The sequence below is a fragment of the Trematomus bernacchii genome, unplaced genomic scaffold (genome assembly GCF_902827165.1).
Source record: "Trematomus bernacchii unplaced genomic scaffold, fTreBer1.1, whole genome shotgun sequence".
NCBI lineage: Eukaryota > Metazoa > Chordata > Actinopteri > Perciformes > Nototheniidae > Trematomus > Trematomus bernacchii.
Genome location: NW_022987714.1, coordinates 15,148,975 through 15,166,151, shown reverse-complemented (window position 1 = coordinate 15,166,151; position 17,177 = coordinate 15,148,975). Strand labels below are relative to the sequence as shown.

The window sequence follows — 17,177 nt, the reverse complement described above, 5'->3', positions numbered from 1 at the left end:
GTATGAATCTGTAACGTTAATCAAACGGTGCGTTTCATTTTGTCACCTGTAATGGTGACTTATACCCTTTGCTAATGCGTCAGCATTTTGTGGTTGCCTGCTGTCCTCAATTGACTTCTGGTCTATTGTAAGGCCACAACCTTTCGATGCATTATCTAGATCCTTGTCGTTTTTAACTATATATTTTCACCAGATGAAGGATTTTAGTCATCTAACGTCTGCATCCTAATGTATTAGCGAAACAAGATAAGCAAATGTTAATAGCAGCCTAACACATGATCAAAACCACAGATTATTTATGTGAAACCTTTTCAATCAGTGTTGTAACACTTAAACAGTAAAATACCTCTGAGGGTAATTCAGCTTCAAATAAAAATAGGACGTCTTATTATCTAAAAAACCGAAACAAACGTTTTAGCATTAGCCGGACACCATCTGAGTATCCCAGATTTTTCAATGAATACTGCATTATTCAGTGTTTTAGTGGTTCAAATCACCAGGAGAAAATGACTGCAATGACAAAAATAGTGGTGAAGACCGCATATCCCATGATACCACGCCACTTCACACGACAGCAAACTAGTGCCAGAAAATGACATACTGTGTGTGTAAATTGCAGCAAAAACCAGAAGTCGCTAAAATGTTTATAAGAATAAACTTCTTGTTGATTTTGTCTGAAGTGTATTAACTAACTAATTTATTGTGATGAGGACGTTTTACTTTATCAAACCACTGTTTCGTACTTTAAAATGCCGTCCAAATCAAAGGTAATGATCTTACTATGACCTGCCTTTGTAAATGACTTCAAATGACTTCTCCCCAGCCGCCTGAGCTACCTGAAGCGCCACGAGCAGATCCACAGCGACAAGCTGCCTTTCAAGTGCACCTTCTGCAGCCGCCTGTTCAAACACAAGAGGAGCAGAGACCGCCATGTCAAGCTCCACACAGGTAGATGATAAGACAAGAGGCAACAGGTGTTCTGACTGTCCATGCTTTGAGGTCTACAACATAACGCTGGTTTTTTCTTCTGAATAAATTGTGTCTCATCAATTTGTTCACTGATGCAGGAGATAAGAAGTACAGCTGCCAGGAGTGTGAGGCTGCGTTCTCCCGCTCCGATCACCTGAAGATCCACCTGAAGACACACAGGTACCCGCTTCACAGCCAGTGTTTTATTTGCTTTTCATTCACAACACATTTTCCTGAGTCTTATTTGTGACTTTTTTTTCTAGTGTTTTTTAAATGTTGTTCAATTCACTCCTCCAGCTCCAGCAAACCTTTCAAGTGCAGTGTGTGTAAGCGTGGGTTCTCCTCCACCTCATCACTGCAGAGCCACATGCAGGTAAACACTTATTTGTACTATTGTAATTCCCTGTTACAATGCCTTGATCTAACTGCTTAGCATTCCCATTGTTGCTCATTCAATTCCCCCAAAAATAATGCATTAAAGCAAATCAACGAAAACATAACAAAAAAATCAATCTTTAAATCTCGACTTCTTTCTGACTCCGACAGGCTCACCGCAAGAACCGAGAACACCTTGCCCTGAGGAGTGAGCGGGACGGTGGGAAGAAGGGAGCAGGAGGAGACGCTGACCTGGAGCAGGACCTGTACATGTGCGATTACTGCGAGGAGACGTTCAGCCAGACAGACGAGCTGGAGAAACACGTGGTGACCAGACACCCCCAGCTGTCCGACCGAGCCGACCTGCAGTGCATCCACTGTCCGGAGATCTTCCTCGACGAGGCTTCTCTCCTCACGCATATTGAGACACAGCATGCCAACCGCAAACACAAGTACTACAGAGTTTCGCTTTTTAAAGTTTCCAACCCGCTGATTTGTTTTAATGTTAAAGGTCACCTATTATGAAAAATCCACTTTTTCATGTCTTTTATACATAAACATGTGTCTGTGTAAAGAGATTCTGAAAGTTTCAGGAACAAAGATATTATTAAAAACCTGTCTGAAAATGAGCTGATCAGATTTTGGCCACTTGATGATGTCATAACGATTTTTTGGCTTGTGTAACCATTAGCCAATAACCAACCAAGGTAACCCCCCCAACCTTATCACCTGAATCTCCTCCTAGAGCACCATTGTGTTCTTTGTAACCAAATCTCTCTCAGAGGGGCGTGGGGAGGGGCTCCTTATTTTCATCTAAAGTAACAGACAGAGAATCAGCACTTTTGAAACAGGGCTGAAACAGAGGGGATTATGGGATGCTACAATAATCTGTTTGGTATTTCGAGCCAAACACTTCAGAGACATGTTTTGTATATATCTGAGAGCTATAATATATTGATGAAAAACAGTATAATAGGGGACCTTTAAGTGCTATTATAGAAGTTGTGAGAAAATAGAGTCTGCTACGCTGGGATATAACCTGCATTTGACTTGTTCTGTTCCCCCAGATGTCCTGTCTGTTCAGAACAATACCCGTCTGTGGAGGACGTCTACTGCCACTTAGACAGCCATCGGCAGCCGGACTCCTCCATTCACAGCGCTGCCAGTCCCGACCCCGCGCTGGGCAGCGTGGCCTCCATGAGCTCGGCCACTCCGGACTCTAGTGCCAGCCTAGAGAGAGGCTCCACGCCGGACTCCACCCTGAAGCCCAGCCAGGGGATCGAACGAGGCCGCAGGAGAGGCATCGACACGATCGGGGAAGATATCGGAATAAGCCTGGTTCATCAAGGTGGAGATATGGTTACAGATACATCTGTTGATTATAGAGTGGTGTAGGAATGAGATGAAGAAGCCTGGAAATTAGTTAATATATTACATTTTTTCAACGTTTTATTTGATTAGATGTCCGATATAACATCTGTGGTTATTGCAAGCTAAAGAGATTTTCACGTTTTGTTCTACAACATAAAATATGTCAGTAAATGCCTACCTTGTGAATGTCTGAAACTTCTAGGTTTCATAAAAATGGTGGTTGATAGCAAGTGACTAAGTGAGACTACTAATGTGATCACGATCATGAGCCCACCTTTAGGAACTGTGATTTAGTTTGTTTATAGCCGTTAGCTGTTAACTTATTGCGATCGTATTTACACTGTATTTACAAATCATAAAAGTGGTGAAAATATGTGCAGATTATCCTGTTGAACAAAACGTGCAAGTATCATTAACGTGTGTCAAATATATTATTTCCTGCTATATTCCAAAATCCAATGGAAAAATAGCTTTTTGTTGAGGGAGCCCTTGGGAGACAAACTTCCGGGTTAGCCCTCAAAGATACTTCATCACTGCACCACGCTATATAGTCACCACATATCTAAAAGCTCAGACTCCCTCTATGTGTTTCTAATGAAGCAGTGTATCTTTCCCTCTCCGCAGGGGGAGGAGGGGGCTGGGGTAAAGTGACGTACTCTTGCCCGTACTGCTCGAAGAGAGACTTCAACAGCCTGGCGGTGTTGGAGATCCATTTGAAGACCATCCATGCGGATAAGCCGCAGCAGAGCCATACATGTCATCTCTGTCTGGACACTCTGCCAACGCTCTACAACCTAAACGAACACGTGCGCAAAGCCCACCGCTCCAGCGGGGGAACTTTAGGCTCAGCGGCAGCAGCAGCGTTTCCGCTGCTGCAGTTCACTAACGTCACAGCGTTCCACTGTAACTACTGCCCAGACATGTTCGGAGACATCAATTCTCTGCAGGAGCACATCAGACAGTCACACTGCCTGCCCGGCGGGATTGTAGCGGGATCCACTACATTAGGTGCGTCTTGGACGAAACTCCTCCTAAGAAATGGAAAGTTACTTTAAGATGTCAAAGTATGAGTTTTTCTGGTACATCGTTTGTAGTGCTTGTATTTTTACGTTACTGATAAAGGCAGTTATTGTTTGAAAATCCTAAAATGTATGTAAATCACACATTTTATAACAACATTTGAAAAGATGAGCAACTAGAGTCTGGCTTTAACACCAATGACTTTACTTAAAATAACATGATCCCTTTACTTAAACTAACAAACAAAATGTATGTTATTTAAAAAAGTGTGCCAAAAATGCAGTAATTCATCTTCACAACATTACCACTGTTCATTCCCAGCAGTTTCACACTTGATTTGTCACATCCACTTTGTACAAACCAATCATACTGTAGCCAATCAAGTTGCAGGACAGAACCATGAAGAACTAAAGTTACATACAGAAAAAAAACAAAGGTTTGTTTGTGTACTATAACTATGCAGTGGTCATGAAGACAACAATGCAGTCTGCAAAACATCGAAATGGCACATTATGGTTTGTTTAGGAAACCCAAAGTTTAGGACTTGAGGCAAGACTAGAATGCAAACGCTTGGGACTTACATCTTATAATTGAAATGTATTCTTGTATTGTAGAAGGGAACCATGCCTTCTTCTGCAACCAGTGCTCCATGGGATTCCTGACGGAGTCTTCGTTGACAGAACACATCCAGCAGACGCACTGCAGCTCCATGGCAGGGGGCGGAGCCGGGTCCGGAGGAGTGGTGACCAAACTGGAGTCTCCTGTACTACAGTCTGCATCGCAGTCCTTCATGGAGGTATGAAACAGTCAGGAATTACACTTAAAACCAACCCTTTTAACCTCATAATCCACTATTGTTATACAACATGTATAGATTGAAATGACCCCATGGCTTTCAAAGGTTTCCAGTCTGCTAATTCTTATTCTATTAAATCTGAATTTGCAATAGTAAATGATGGCCTATCTTTGTTTCGGTCTCTTTTTGTCTTTCTCATTATCTTTCCTATTCCATCTGATATTTCATTCCCCAATAAGTAAATAACAGTATTTGTCCATGTACAGTATAACACTTTAAAAAGTAAAGAGCTACTGTCCACGTATAGGTTTACTCGTGCCCTTACTGCACCAACTCTCCTATCTTCGGCTCACTCCTCAAGCTCACCAAGCACATAAAGGAGAACCACAAGAACATCCCGCTGGCTAACAACAAACGCCAGGCAAAAGTTGCAGACCTGAGCCCGGCCTCCTCTGACGTGGAGATCTCCTCCCCAAAACGCCACAGAATGGGAGGGGACTCCACCCCCTCCATAGGGAGCAACGGGGACTACCCGTGCAACCAGTGTGACCTCCGCTTCTCCAGCTTCGAGGGCTTCCAGGCCCACCTGAAGTCCCACCTGGAGATGCTGCTGCGGCGCCAGTCCTGTCCCCAGTGCAACAAGGAGGACTTTGAATCCCAGGAGGCCTTGCTTCAGCACCTGACAGTCCACTACACCACCACCTCCACCCAGTATGTGTGCGAGAGCTGCGACAAGCAGTTCTCTTCCGTGGATGACCTGCAGAAACACCTGCTGGACATGCACACATTCGTCCTGTACCACTGCACGCTCTGCCAGGAGGTCTTTGACTCCAAAGTCTCCATACAGGTGAATTCATTTACTTTGGCCAAGAATACTAACATTAGATTGTGATGAAGAACATGTGTGCTGTAATAATAGAAATGAATCAACCATGATTGCTTCTTTTTTCAACGTTCTGCCATTTAGGTGCATTTGGCAGTGAAGCACAGCAATGAGAAGAAGCTGTTTCGCTGCACAGCATGTGCCTGGGACTTCAGGAAGGAGTCGGATCTTCAGATTCATGTTAAGCATAACCACCTGGGCCAGAGGTCAGGCCTCCCAGGGGGGCTCGGAGCAGGTACTGTTCATCTTTCCTGGGATTATAGGCTGAGTTTCATTAGAAAAGTACAGATAGAACTGCATACATATCCAGGTGGTGATTATATAGAAGAGAATGTAATAAAAAAAAGCTTAAGTCATTATTTACCAAAGACTACAAATTATTTTAACTCTTAATCCGACTTCTGTCTCTCAGGACTCAAGCCCCGTAAATGCATCTTCTGCGGAGAGACGTTTGGAACGGAGGTGGAGCTCCAGTGCCACATCACCACACACAGCAAGAAGTTCACGTGTCGCTTCTGTGGCAAAGCGTTCCAAGCCATGTCACTGCTGGACAGACACCTGAGGGACAAGCACTGCATCTTCGACAGCGGCAACATCACCGGCAATGGAGGGGGCACAGGGAGCGGGGCGAGTCATAACGGGACACCCAACGGGCTGGCGCAGTCCTCCAAGAGAGGAGGAAGTGGAGGGAATGGAGGTGCGGGAGGCGTCGAGAGAGCAACGGTGGCGGCAGCTGAACAAGCCGACCTGCAGAACATGTTGCTGAAGAACGCCGGAGCCGGCCAGGTGGGGGAAACGGCCAACAGCCACGAGGCCAGCGGAGGAGAGGAGGAGCTGGACAACTCGGAGCCCATGTACGCGTGTGATATCTGCGGAGCGGCCTACACCATGGAGTCGCTCCTGCAGAACCACCGGCTGCGCGACCACAACATCCGGCCGGGAGATGATGACGCTAGTAAGATTCAACCAAATAAAAGCTTGTTTCAAAGGTTGTCTCACAGAATATATAATGTTTCTTTGTGGATTATTTCAGCTTCTCGAAAGAAGAAGGCAGACTTCATCAAGGGGAACCACAAGTGCAACGTCTGCTCCAGAACGTTCTTCTCTGAGAGTGGTCTCCGCGAGCACGCTCAGACGCACCGCGGCCCCGCCAAACACTACATGTGTCCCATCTGTGGCGAGCGCTTCCCCTCCCTGCTAACCCTCACCGAACACAAGGTACTGCTTTCATGTTCATGTCTGTTGGAGTATTCATGTTTCAGGATGTCATTTGGAGTTTATTTGTCGGGAACAAATAGTCAGTAGATACCCTCACAGGTATAACAACACTAGTTTCCTTTGCTTTTCTCTTGTGTTACTTTATTGTTTGCTGTGTATCTGTTTTTTGATCCTACAACTTATTTGCCTGCTTTGAATTTGGAATGTTAAATTGTCCTTAGAGAGGCAATTTGTGCTGCAACACACAACAAACTACAGCAAACTTTCTTTTTTTCTTCAGTTGAGTTTAAAACAACCGTGTCTTTATATGTTTCCTATGCTTATATAAAAGGTGTTATTACTCACTGCTTTGTGCATCATTCTCTTTCTTCTTCCTCTCTGCAGGTGACCCACAGTAAGAGCCTGGACACAGGTACCTGTCGGATCTGTAAGATGCCCCTGCAGAGCGAGGAGGAGTTTATCGAGCATTGCCAGATGCACCCTGATCTCCGCAACTCCCTCACCGGCTTCCGCTGCGTCGTCTGCATGCAGACCGTCACCTCCACCCTGGAGCTGAAGATCCACGGCACCTTCCACATGCAGAAACTCTCCACTGGTTCTACACTGGGAGGATCAGTAGGAGGAGGAGGAGGAACCGGGAACGGATTGATCGGAGGAGTGAATGGTTCAGCCTCTTCGTCTCCTAACGGCCAGCTGCAGCTGCATAAGATGTACAAGTGCGCCTTCTGCCTGAAGGAGTTCAAGAACAAAGGGGAGCTGGTGAAGCTGGATGTCAACGGCCTGCCTTATGGCCTCTGTGCTGGCTGCATGAGCAGGTAGGAAACCAACTGTGAACATATTTTAGTTAATAAAAGATCACTTTAAGACAGTGATATCATAGAGAAACGTGGGGTATTTGAAAGCTTGAAATTGTGTCATTACTATTCCAATTATTTCGGCCTGGGTTAGGGTTGGGGTTAGGATTGGGGTTGGGGTAAGAGCCAAAGTTTTGATTACTAAAAGCATCTAAAACTGATCAAATGTTCAATCACATCAGGGGCACGAACGGTCAGAGCCCCAACCAGGGACTCGCTGCCACGCAGGGGGACTCACAGGGAGAGAAGGCCCCCTCCGGGCTGAGGTGTCCGGAGTGCGGGGTGAAGTTTGAAAGTCTGGAGGACTTGGAAAGTCACGTCCAGACGGATCACCCCGAAGTCAGCCCGGAAACCAGCGCTGCTGGGAAGAAGGCCGAGGCCTCACCTGCACCCAAGGTGAGACAGGAGGAGGATAAGTCAAAGATCAACACTTTTATTGAACTTATGGGGAATTTTCAACTCAAAACCTCCAGAAACAAGTCTTTGACATTGCCTTTTATTGGGGTCAGGAGGTAGTTTGTGAGGAGGTATTAAGAGAAATTGCATCTAGGCAAGTTTGTTTGTAAATCACGTTTCAACACTTTTACAACACATAGTGCTGAAACACATTATAAAGTGACTTTAAATTCATATATCAAAGGTATTAATACAAGAAGGATGCTGCAAACTAGAATCAGGTTTCCATCTTTAGTGTTGATATCTCGTAAGCTTTTCAACAGTAATTAACAGTGGCAGATGAATCGGCCAGTACTGTGTTTTTCATTTATGTTCATTTGAAAAAGCAACCATGAGTGCAGGAGACTGAAACAATCCTGCTGAACTGTATGTTTGCGTGAGTGGTGTGTGTGAAGTTTTGGTGCACGCTGCTGCCTTTGCGCCTGTACCTCGCATACGTGTGCCTGTGTGTATGTCGGTGTGTGTCAGCAGAGCCCCACTGGGTCCTGCGGCTGGGGCGTGCTGAGGCATTGTGGGAGCTGTTCGTTCTACTTGATATTGACAGTCAGGCTCCCCGGGACCAGCCGCGTGTCTGAGAGTGTGTACTAGCAAGTGAGTGTGTGTGTGTGTGTTGTGTGTGTGTGTGTGTGTGTGTGTGTGTGTGTGTGTGTGTGTGTGTGTGTGTGTGTGTGTGTGTGTGTGTGTGTGTGTGTGTGTGTGTGTGTGTGTGTGTGTGTGTGTGTGTGTGTGTGTGTGTGTGTGTGTGTGTGTGTGTGTTGTGTGTGTGGTGTGTGTGTGTGTGTGTGTGTGTGTGTGTTGTGTGTGTGTGTGTGTGTGTGTAGTGTGTGTGTGCTGTGTGTGTGTGTGTGTGTGTGTGTGTGTGCGTGTGTTAGAGGTATTTCCCAGGGACCCTCTGTCTTACCTGCACCTTTGTTTCTGCTTAGTCTAACAGCACAAAGCAGACAAAGTTGTGTGTGTGTGTGGGGCCTTTGTGCATGAGTGATCGCTGTGTGCTATGAATGGTTAAGCAGAGCCTCTGCTTCTCTCTCTCTCTTTCCCTCCCTTTGTTTATGTGTCTCTCACCCTTGTTTCTCTGACTTCTGTATCTCTTTCTTCTTCTCTTATCCTCTTCAATTCTCCCCTTACGAATGTCTCTCTCTTTCTCTACTTTTCTCTGCAGATGTGTGTGTGTGTGTGTGTGTGTGTGTGTGTGTGTGTGTCTTTGCCTTTTACTGATTCTCCAAAGACTTGGACTTTCAGTGTTGCTTCATTAATGTGATGCATGTTGAGGTTTGAGAGCTTGTGCTTTTTAACTTGCTAACACTAGAATATTCTTGTGTCTTCTTTCAATTCTTGAACTTTTTGTTATATTAAAATGTACATGTTTGCCTATACTACAATATGATTCAATTTGTAAAGAAATTCAAATACAATTCTATATTTTTCCGTTCAACAAAAACAGCTTTCCACTTTTATTAATTAATGATGTTCTATTTAAAGGTGGGGTAGGTAATTCACTTCAGAAACACTTTTTGTTATATTCCATGGAATGCTCTTAACATCCCGATAGCAATGAATACATTAAATGCTTTGACAATAAATACATAACAAAATGTCATCTGTGGAAGCCGTAGCACTGTAAAAAGCACGACCAATCATTTTAGCCGGGCCGGCTAAAATAACTGGATGGCCTACCTGCCTGTCAGCCTTCCATCTGTGCACAAACTTATCTCGTGCCCTCATTGGTCATGTGCCCGTTCGTGTGTGTTGGAGGAGGGGCTCTGTAAGGAAGTCTGAAGGAAGGGGCAGATTTTTTTCGGCTGCATACTTTCAAATTCTAGCGCACTCGAGCTGGTTTCTCCATTCTTACCTACCCTACCTTTAAGCTATATTGATCTATATTTAAATGTAATAATCCCTTTCTGATTCAGTGTTTAAAAAAAAAATCTGTGTCTTTATCTTACAGAAAAAGACCTACCAGTGTATTAAATGCCAAATGACGTTTGAGACGGAGAGGGAGATCCAGATTCACGTCGCTAATCACATGATCGGTGAGTGATGCGCAGCTCTTTCTCTCTCTGTCTTAGACTAAGTGTTTGAGTGAGTGTGTATACTGCATTGGTGACTATGAATGTCTATTCTCCTCCTTTTGTCCCATGGATTAACAACACAACTACTGCAATTGTGTTCTTTTTGGCACACAATGAATAGAAACACTAGCAAAAACAGCAGCTAGTGAGAGCTACACACAGATCAGTGTGAGACAGACAGGTGAAATGAAGAGCTTCTTATGACTTGTGTGCTTCCTGGACCAGCTGTACCACCTAGAAAACTTGATGTAGAAAACTGTTACAGGTACATTTTTCTACACAAAATGTAAAACAGGACCAACGTTTCTGGAGCCACAGTTGCATATAATCCCTCCCAACATGAAAACCCTGACCATTCATCTGTGTTTATAGCTTGGATGAAATCAAACACCACACAGATTGCTGATATTGCTGCAGGCATGGTGAATGAACACTGAATAGAGTGGCAGTTAACGCTGATTTTATATATAGTGTAGATCAATACAACCATGTACCAGGTAGCAATGTTGTATTGTTTTTATCGCCATTTTACTGGGTATGAAAAAGGGTTAAGTTGTACCACACAATTACATTGTGTACATCTTTACAAAGATATAAGACCTAACACCAAATTGCTGAAATTTGAAATCAGTAATTTGTTTTTGCTCTCCGGCTAGAGAACTTTGATTGGACGTAGTTTCTGTGTGTAGTACTTAAACATATGGAAACCCTGTGGTAGTGACCACACAAATGTTTTTTTGTTTTTGCTGACCAGAGAACAATCACATCCATACCATAATATACTGTTTTTTTGGCAGGAACAATGGTATGCTTGATCAAAAGAAATGCACTCTTATGTATATTTCTAATGAATTGTGACATATAACCACACACCTTTACCTTTTTTTGTTACCCGAACAACTGCTTTTGCATGAAATAGCACAATTAATAGAAAGCGGCACCACCGTACTGAGGAAACTTCATCATTTTGTTCTCATTAGCATAAAGGGCTGTTAAAAGGTTATGTAAAATAGTTTGTGATTATAAGTGGAGTGTGTTTAACTTTAAACTACCTCGGTAGTTTGGAGGCTATGTTCTTTTATGAGCTTCCCCTGTGACACGCTTTCCCGCTCGCCACTAATTTGCTGCATAAGCATCTCTGTCGTCATGGAGATTAACGAGGTGGACCTGCGAGTTGTTCTGGGGAACAAACGCTGTGCACCCCCCACCCTCAGCCAGACCTGACAGGCAATCCCAGAGTCGTGTGTGTGTGTGTGTGTGTGTGTGTGTGTGTGTGTGTGTGTGTGTGTGTGTGTGTGTGTGTGTGTGTGTGTGTGTGGTGTGTGTGTGTGTGTGTGTGTGGTGTGTGTGTGTGTGTGTGTGTGTGTGTGTGGTGTGTGTGTGTGGTGTGTGTGTGTGTGTGTGTGTGTGTGGTGTGTGTGTGTGTGGTGTGTGTGTGTGTGTGTGTGTGTGTGTGTGTGTGTGTGTGTGTGTGTGTGTGTGTGTGTGTGTGTGTGTGTGTGTGTGTGTGTGTGTGTGTGTGTGTGTGTATGTGTTCAGAGGTAAAGCAAGCGTGTGTGTGGGTGGGTGTGCACGCCAATTGTGTGTGAGTGCTGACATCGCTCTGAGTCGTCTAGTACTGTCTGGAGACATTAGAGAGTTGAAACAGAAGTAGAGCTGGAGTTACTTTTACTTTCTTCCCCTGTGGACCCCCCACACACACACACACACACACACACACACACACACACACACACACACACACACACACACAATCATACACTCTCTTTCTCACACAAACACAGGGACGATCTCTCCTAGACAAAGAACACACACTAAGTATGGTTTCTTCAATTTTGTACCTGCTGTTCCTCTCTGTCCATCTTCATTACTAAAACCACTCACTTTCATTCCTAGCCCCCTTGCCTCCTTGTCACCCCCTACCTCCCTCTTTCCCTGCTTCCTTCCTTTGATCTTCTTCTAAATCTTCCTCCTCTCCTCCATTCCTCCACCCTGAGAATCCTGCCAAACATCCTGACATTTCTCCCCCATAGTTATCACCACTTCCCTTCCTAGCTTGAAATATAACTCAACCTTCTCTGCCACACACACACACACACACACACACACACACACACACACACACACACACACACACACACACACACACACACACACACACACACACACACACACACACACACACACACACACCCCCCCCATGGTCCTGTTAATTACGCTGTCAGGAAGCGAAAGAGAGACAACATTTAGGCATATAGCGGAAGAGAGGGTCAAAGGGGAGAAATCCACAGAGGAATCCTAGCTGCTGCCTATGCTAATTATTCATTTAGAAAGCAGTAGTAGTTTTCCTTAATTAAAGCAGTTATTCATTATTTAACACTTTTATGTTACTATTTTATCTTACCCCTAAATGATTGGTTTTCACATTCAATGAAATACAAGCCCTGTGATTTATCAACACACCATTTTCAACCTTCTGGCAGCTGTTATTGTTAGAAATATCACAATTGGCTGCGAGGGACAAATTATTTTTTCTTAAGTTGGGTTTTGAGAAACATAATACAGTTTTTATTTTCAGGCAAGAAATATTGAAAAAAGTAAATTTTAAAGAAGAAACACTTATTCTGGTAAAGTGTTGGTCAATAAAGAAGAAGAATACTATTATGTTTGTAGAGAGGAGTAACATTGACAATACACCAACAGTGTGCGTATTGTTAAAGCACACACACACACACACACACACTCACACTCACACTCACACTCACACTCTTTCACAAAACCACACGCACAGCCTAAGTTCATCTCCCACACACTGAGGAGAGGTGGTGTTATCCGTGTCTTGCCTCGGGTACCAGCTTGCCATTTGAGAATATTCCTGGTGCTTTTGTGTGTGAAACAAGAGCCTGAGGGCAAGTTCAGTTACACATCCTGTATGTGCATTTAAATACAGTGTTATATGCACATATTCCATAAAAAAATCATAACATTTGTATTATATATACCATAATATAATTCATAGATGTGTTTTTTTTTTAAATGTTTGGTTGATGATTAGAATAGTTAGGTAGATGTGTCACGTGAAGTTCTTACAATAAGAACTATGTGTGTGTGTGTTCTCGTCTTTTAACCCTCCCAACAATGGAAAGGGAAGAGAGTGCTTTAAGAAGTACAAAGTAGTATTGTTTTTGGACTCATTTGCACTCTTGTCTGTTTATCAGCGGCCATGTTAAATCACCTGCACCATCCAGGTTTAAATAAAATAACCCCACACAATCATCACCAAGATTATATCACAAAGCAATATAATACTTATCTATTTTGTAATATGTCCTTTAGTTTTTTTCCGCTTGCCCTCGATTTGTTTTTCCTTTGTATCCCCCCTGCCCCCTCCTATCATTGTATGTACATGTGTATTTGTTTGTGTGTGCACGTCTCCTCGGGCCGCACCGCAGCGATTTTTGGCAGGAAGTATTGTTTTCTGCTGTGCAGCTGCACATCATGAAGATCTTCCCTTCCCACGTGATAGTGTGAGGTGAGGCATGAGTCTGGGTGCAACTATGTGTGTGTGTGTGTGTGTGTGTGTGTGTGTGTGTGTGTGTGTGTGTGTGTGTGTGTGTGTGTGTGTGTGTGTGGTGTGTGTGTGTGTGTGTGTGTGTGTGTGTGTGTGTGGGTGTGTGTGTGTGTGTGTGTGTGTGTGTGTGTGTGTGTGTGTGTGTGTGTGTGTGTGTGTGTGTGTGTGTGTGTGTGTGTGTGTGTGTGTGTGTGTGTGTGTGTGTGTGTGTGTGTGTGTGTGTGTGTGTGTGTGTGTGTGTGTGTGTGTGTGTGTGGTGTGTGTGGTGTGTTGTGTGTGTGTTGTGTGTAATACAAAAAAGCATCTTCCACACCAAATATTCATATTCCTGTTGACATATTGAATGTAGATGATATAATATTAATTCATGATTATTGATATGAACAGCAAATTAAAAAAGCAGATAAACTATGACATCCAGCTCTTGATTAAAGTAAACTAACATTTAAGCAATAATCTTGTATAAAATAGATCCACATCCAATAAAATCAATAAATGATAATAATAACAACTTCATGGTGACCACCAATTCAGAAGAACTCACTTTGCCAAAGTATCCTCCTTCCGAAAGTCTACAAATTGAGTCTTTTTGAGGACACACACACACACACACACACACACACACACACACACACACACACACACACACACACACACACACACATCCCTAAATAAGGTCCTTGACAGCATGTTCTGAGTGTTGCATGCAGCCACTAATGCTTTACTAATCACCTCAGTCTAGATTTCACAGCATGAGACCTTTCTTCCCAAACACGCACTCACTTTCTCTTTCTCACATACACACACACACTTAATATGTGTCTGCACTAAATGCTGTGTGCCCTAAGAGCATGCCATCCTCCCTTTTAATCAGGGACAAATCTCCAATTAGACTGTCAACCTTACATTGATACATACAACGTTAAAGAGGCCCTATTATGCTTTTTGGGGATTTATATCGTTTTTTGTGCGTGTAAGTCTGCAAAGGCTAAAATTCCAAAGTTCCCTACAGAGGGAGGTTCTCTCCCACACGCAACAATTGTAGTCCTTTGTTTATTTCCGCGACCAAGTGATATCATTGTGAGACCCCTAGATTCCACCGGGTCCGTCTGCGCCGCGGTTTTGGTCCGGCCTCCTCCGGCGTCATACCCTACCAGGCGCATTTCAGAAGCATTTCAGAAGCGGAGCGTCTTGCCTGCCGGCTCGCAGTTTTTGTTGATTTGGGCATATTTCCTGGACAGGCTACTTTGTACAGACAAAGTTAATAATAACTGTAATATTCCAGTTATAAACGACATGAATCAAAGATGTGTTACTGTATTTTAGTGGTAAAAAAATGCATTCATCATCATAATTATTCCATATATATAATTTACACAGTGCCTGTAAACCGGAGGAGAACGCTGGCATTTCTCCTCCTACTTGAAAGACTACGGAGGGATAGGGTCTGCAAAATTAGTTTGTGTGTGTGTATATATATATATATATATATATATATATATGCTATATATGCTCTGAACGTTCCACTTCCTGCCTGCCCGACCTTACGTTACGGCTGCGTCGCGTCAAAAATAGGATTCATCCTAATTTTAGAGGAGCCCTGCGCCGAGACGCTTCTGGGACGCTTCTGAGCCGTAACGCGCCGTGTGTGGTGGAATAGCACCCATTGACTAGAGTGGCCGCGATCGCCGTGAGCGCCGTGGCGCAGCCGTAACGCGCCGCAGACGGACCCGGTGGAATCTAGGGGTTACACTTGTGCTTCTATTGGCTAGCGCTCCAACACATTTTAAGTGATAGGCTAAGGGGCGGGACACCACTTAGCGGTTTACCTATCATTACAGAGCCGGCCAGCTAACCAATCAGTGCAGGCTGGCCTCTGGTTTTAGACAGAGGGTGAAAAGAGGTGCTGCAGCACAGGCAGTATGAGAACATTAAAGCATGTAAACATGCCACAGTAGAGGCACAATATACAATTGTGAAACCTGAACATTTGCATAATAGGGCCCCTTTAAATCTCTCTTTCTCTTTTTCTCACCTTAAGCCATTTTACTTCCCTCTTTCTCCTACCCCCGCCATCATTTGCCTTTGTTAGCCTCCTTCCTGTCCATCACTGTAGCATTAAGAAGTCAGCTCTATGAACACATCAGTGTCAATGTGTCACCGCAGTCATGCTGCCGCTGCTGAGCGTGTAGGAAGCTGTCCATAGATTTTACATACTGTAGGCCGTACCAGCTCAACACAAATAACAGTATTGTTATGCCATTAAAGGAATTGACGTCTTCTTTGTCATAAAAGGTTGCAAGGAGAGGTTTTTCACCGTCTTTGCGAGATCATTTGTCCGAGGAGAAATGGCTATGTTGTGTTCCACTTTCAAGGTGTAAATCATCTTTTTGCCTCCCCCCCAACAAGTTCACACTGCGTATTACTAACCCTGCCCATTCTCTCCTCCGCTCTCCCCCCACCTGCCTATTGGATGGCCCATAGAAGAGCCCACCTGTCGGCCAGGTTTGTCCCCTTTCTGTCTCCTTAGCTCGCACTATGAGCAAGGCAGCACTGTGCTGTCTCACTGCCTGCCCATCAGCATTTCATTATCCCTGCTTTATAATTAGTAGCATTCAAATTTGATCCTTTAATATGGAAATCAAGATAATTAGTCATTGTTAGCAGCCATGCCACATTGCATGATGTGGAGGAATTTGGAAGCTGCTAACCTCAGGTTGTTCACTATTTTCTCAGGAATATATAAGCATAAAAACTGTGAATTCAACTGGGCTGATTTTGAATTGGACACGTTTCAGCCGAATCTTTGCACACTTACCCCTCACCTCAACTCCTCATTCACCCCAATCCCTGCTGCTAGCTGCATGCTTCATCCTCCTCATACACACCACACACAAGAACACACACACGCACAGATGCCTTGGAGGTATCGAGTGGCCACTCACCTGGATCTAAGTGCTCCCCATGGACTGCGGTGGCTAATGATGTGTCCTCAGCATGAGCTTTACTTACCTATTTACATCAATGCACTCTAATAGTGTTAGGTAGCCTTCCCTGTTCACATTCTTCACAGATTTGATCATCAATCGTTCGATTCATATACATGTCAAAAAGCTGGAACTGAGTACTTTTTACTTGAGTCACCGCCACTTTCACTTTTCAATCATACCTTTTGCCGGCCGAAAATAGTGTGGAGCATTAAATAACCTCGGCTCACTTTAATTGCGTTCCTTGAGGTTGCACGTATCTGCCAATTCAGAGCAGTCGCCTTGCATTCAGCCCGCCTGTTAGCCTGCAGCCAAATCTGTGATGCGCTTCACTAGAAACGTCTAAGCAGCCACCCCTAGGGCCGGTGTGTGTCTGTGCACACATCTTTCTGAGCTACCCAACCCCCATCAACCCCCCCTTTTTTTTTCTTTTACACACACACACACACACACACACACACACACACACACACACACACACACACACACACACACACACACACACACACACACACACACACACACACACACACACACAACCATCTGTACGTATGTGTATGTGGTAGTGAGCAGGGTCTGGTGTGGTTACTTTGTGTCACTGAAGACTT

At 44.2% G+C, this 17,177-nt stretch overlaps 1 protein-coding gene across 4 annotated transcripts in view; it reads left to right on the top strand.

Annotated features, from left to right (window-relative positions):
• znf423 (zinc finger protein 423) overlaps positions 1-17,177 on the top strand; it is a 157,426-nt gene that overhangs the window by 75,396 nt on the left and 64,853 nt on the right. Inside the window, exons 5-18 of one of the 4 annotated variants that reach the window (XM_034142006.1) lie at positions 824-948; positions 1,068-1,149; positions 1,267-1,342; positions 1,516-1,796; positions 2,412-2,692; positions 3,340-3,723; positions 4,350-4,531; positions 4,839-5,378; positions 5,499-5,649; positions 5,827-6,369; positions 6,448-6,632; positions 7,017-7,447; positions 7,669-7,882; positions 9,888-9,972. In XM_034142006.1, the coding sequence (XP_033997897.1) occupies positions 824-948; positions 1,068-1,149; positions 1,267-1,342; positions 1,516-1,796; positions 2,412-2,692; positions 3,340-3,723; positions 4,350-4,531; positions 4,839-5,378; positions 5,499-5,649; positions 5,827-6,369; positions 6,448-6,632; positions 7,017-7,447; positions 7,669-7,882; positions 9,888-9,972 (3,560 nt within the window). Of the gene's footprint in view, positions 1-823; positions 949-1,061; positions 1,150-1,266; positions 1,343-1,515; positions 1,797-2,411; positions 2,693-3,339; positions 3,757-4,349; positions 4,532-4,838; positions 5,379-5,498; positions 5,650-5,826; positions 6,370-6,447; positions 6,633-7,016; positions 7,448-7,668; positions 7,883-9,887; positions 9,973-17,177 lie in introns of all 4 variants that reach the window. The other 3 variants (XM_034142004.1, XM_034142005.1, XM_034142003.1) reach the window with 3 other exon arrangements.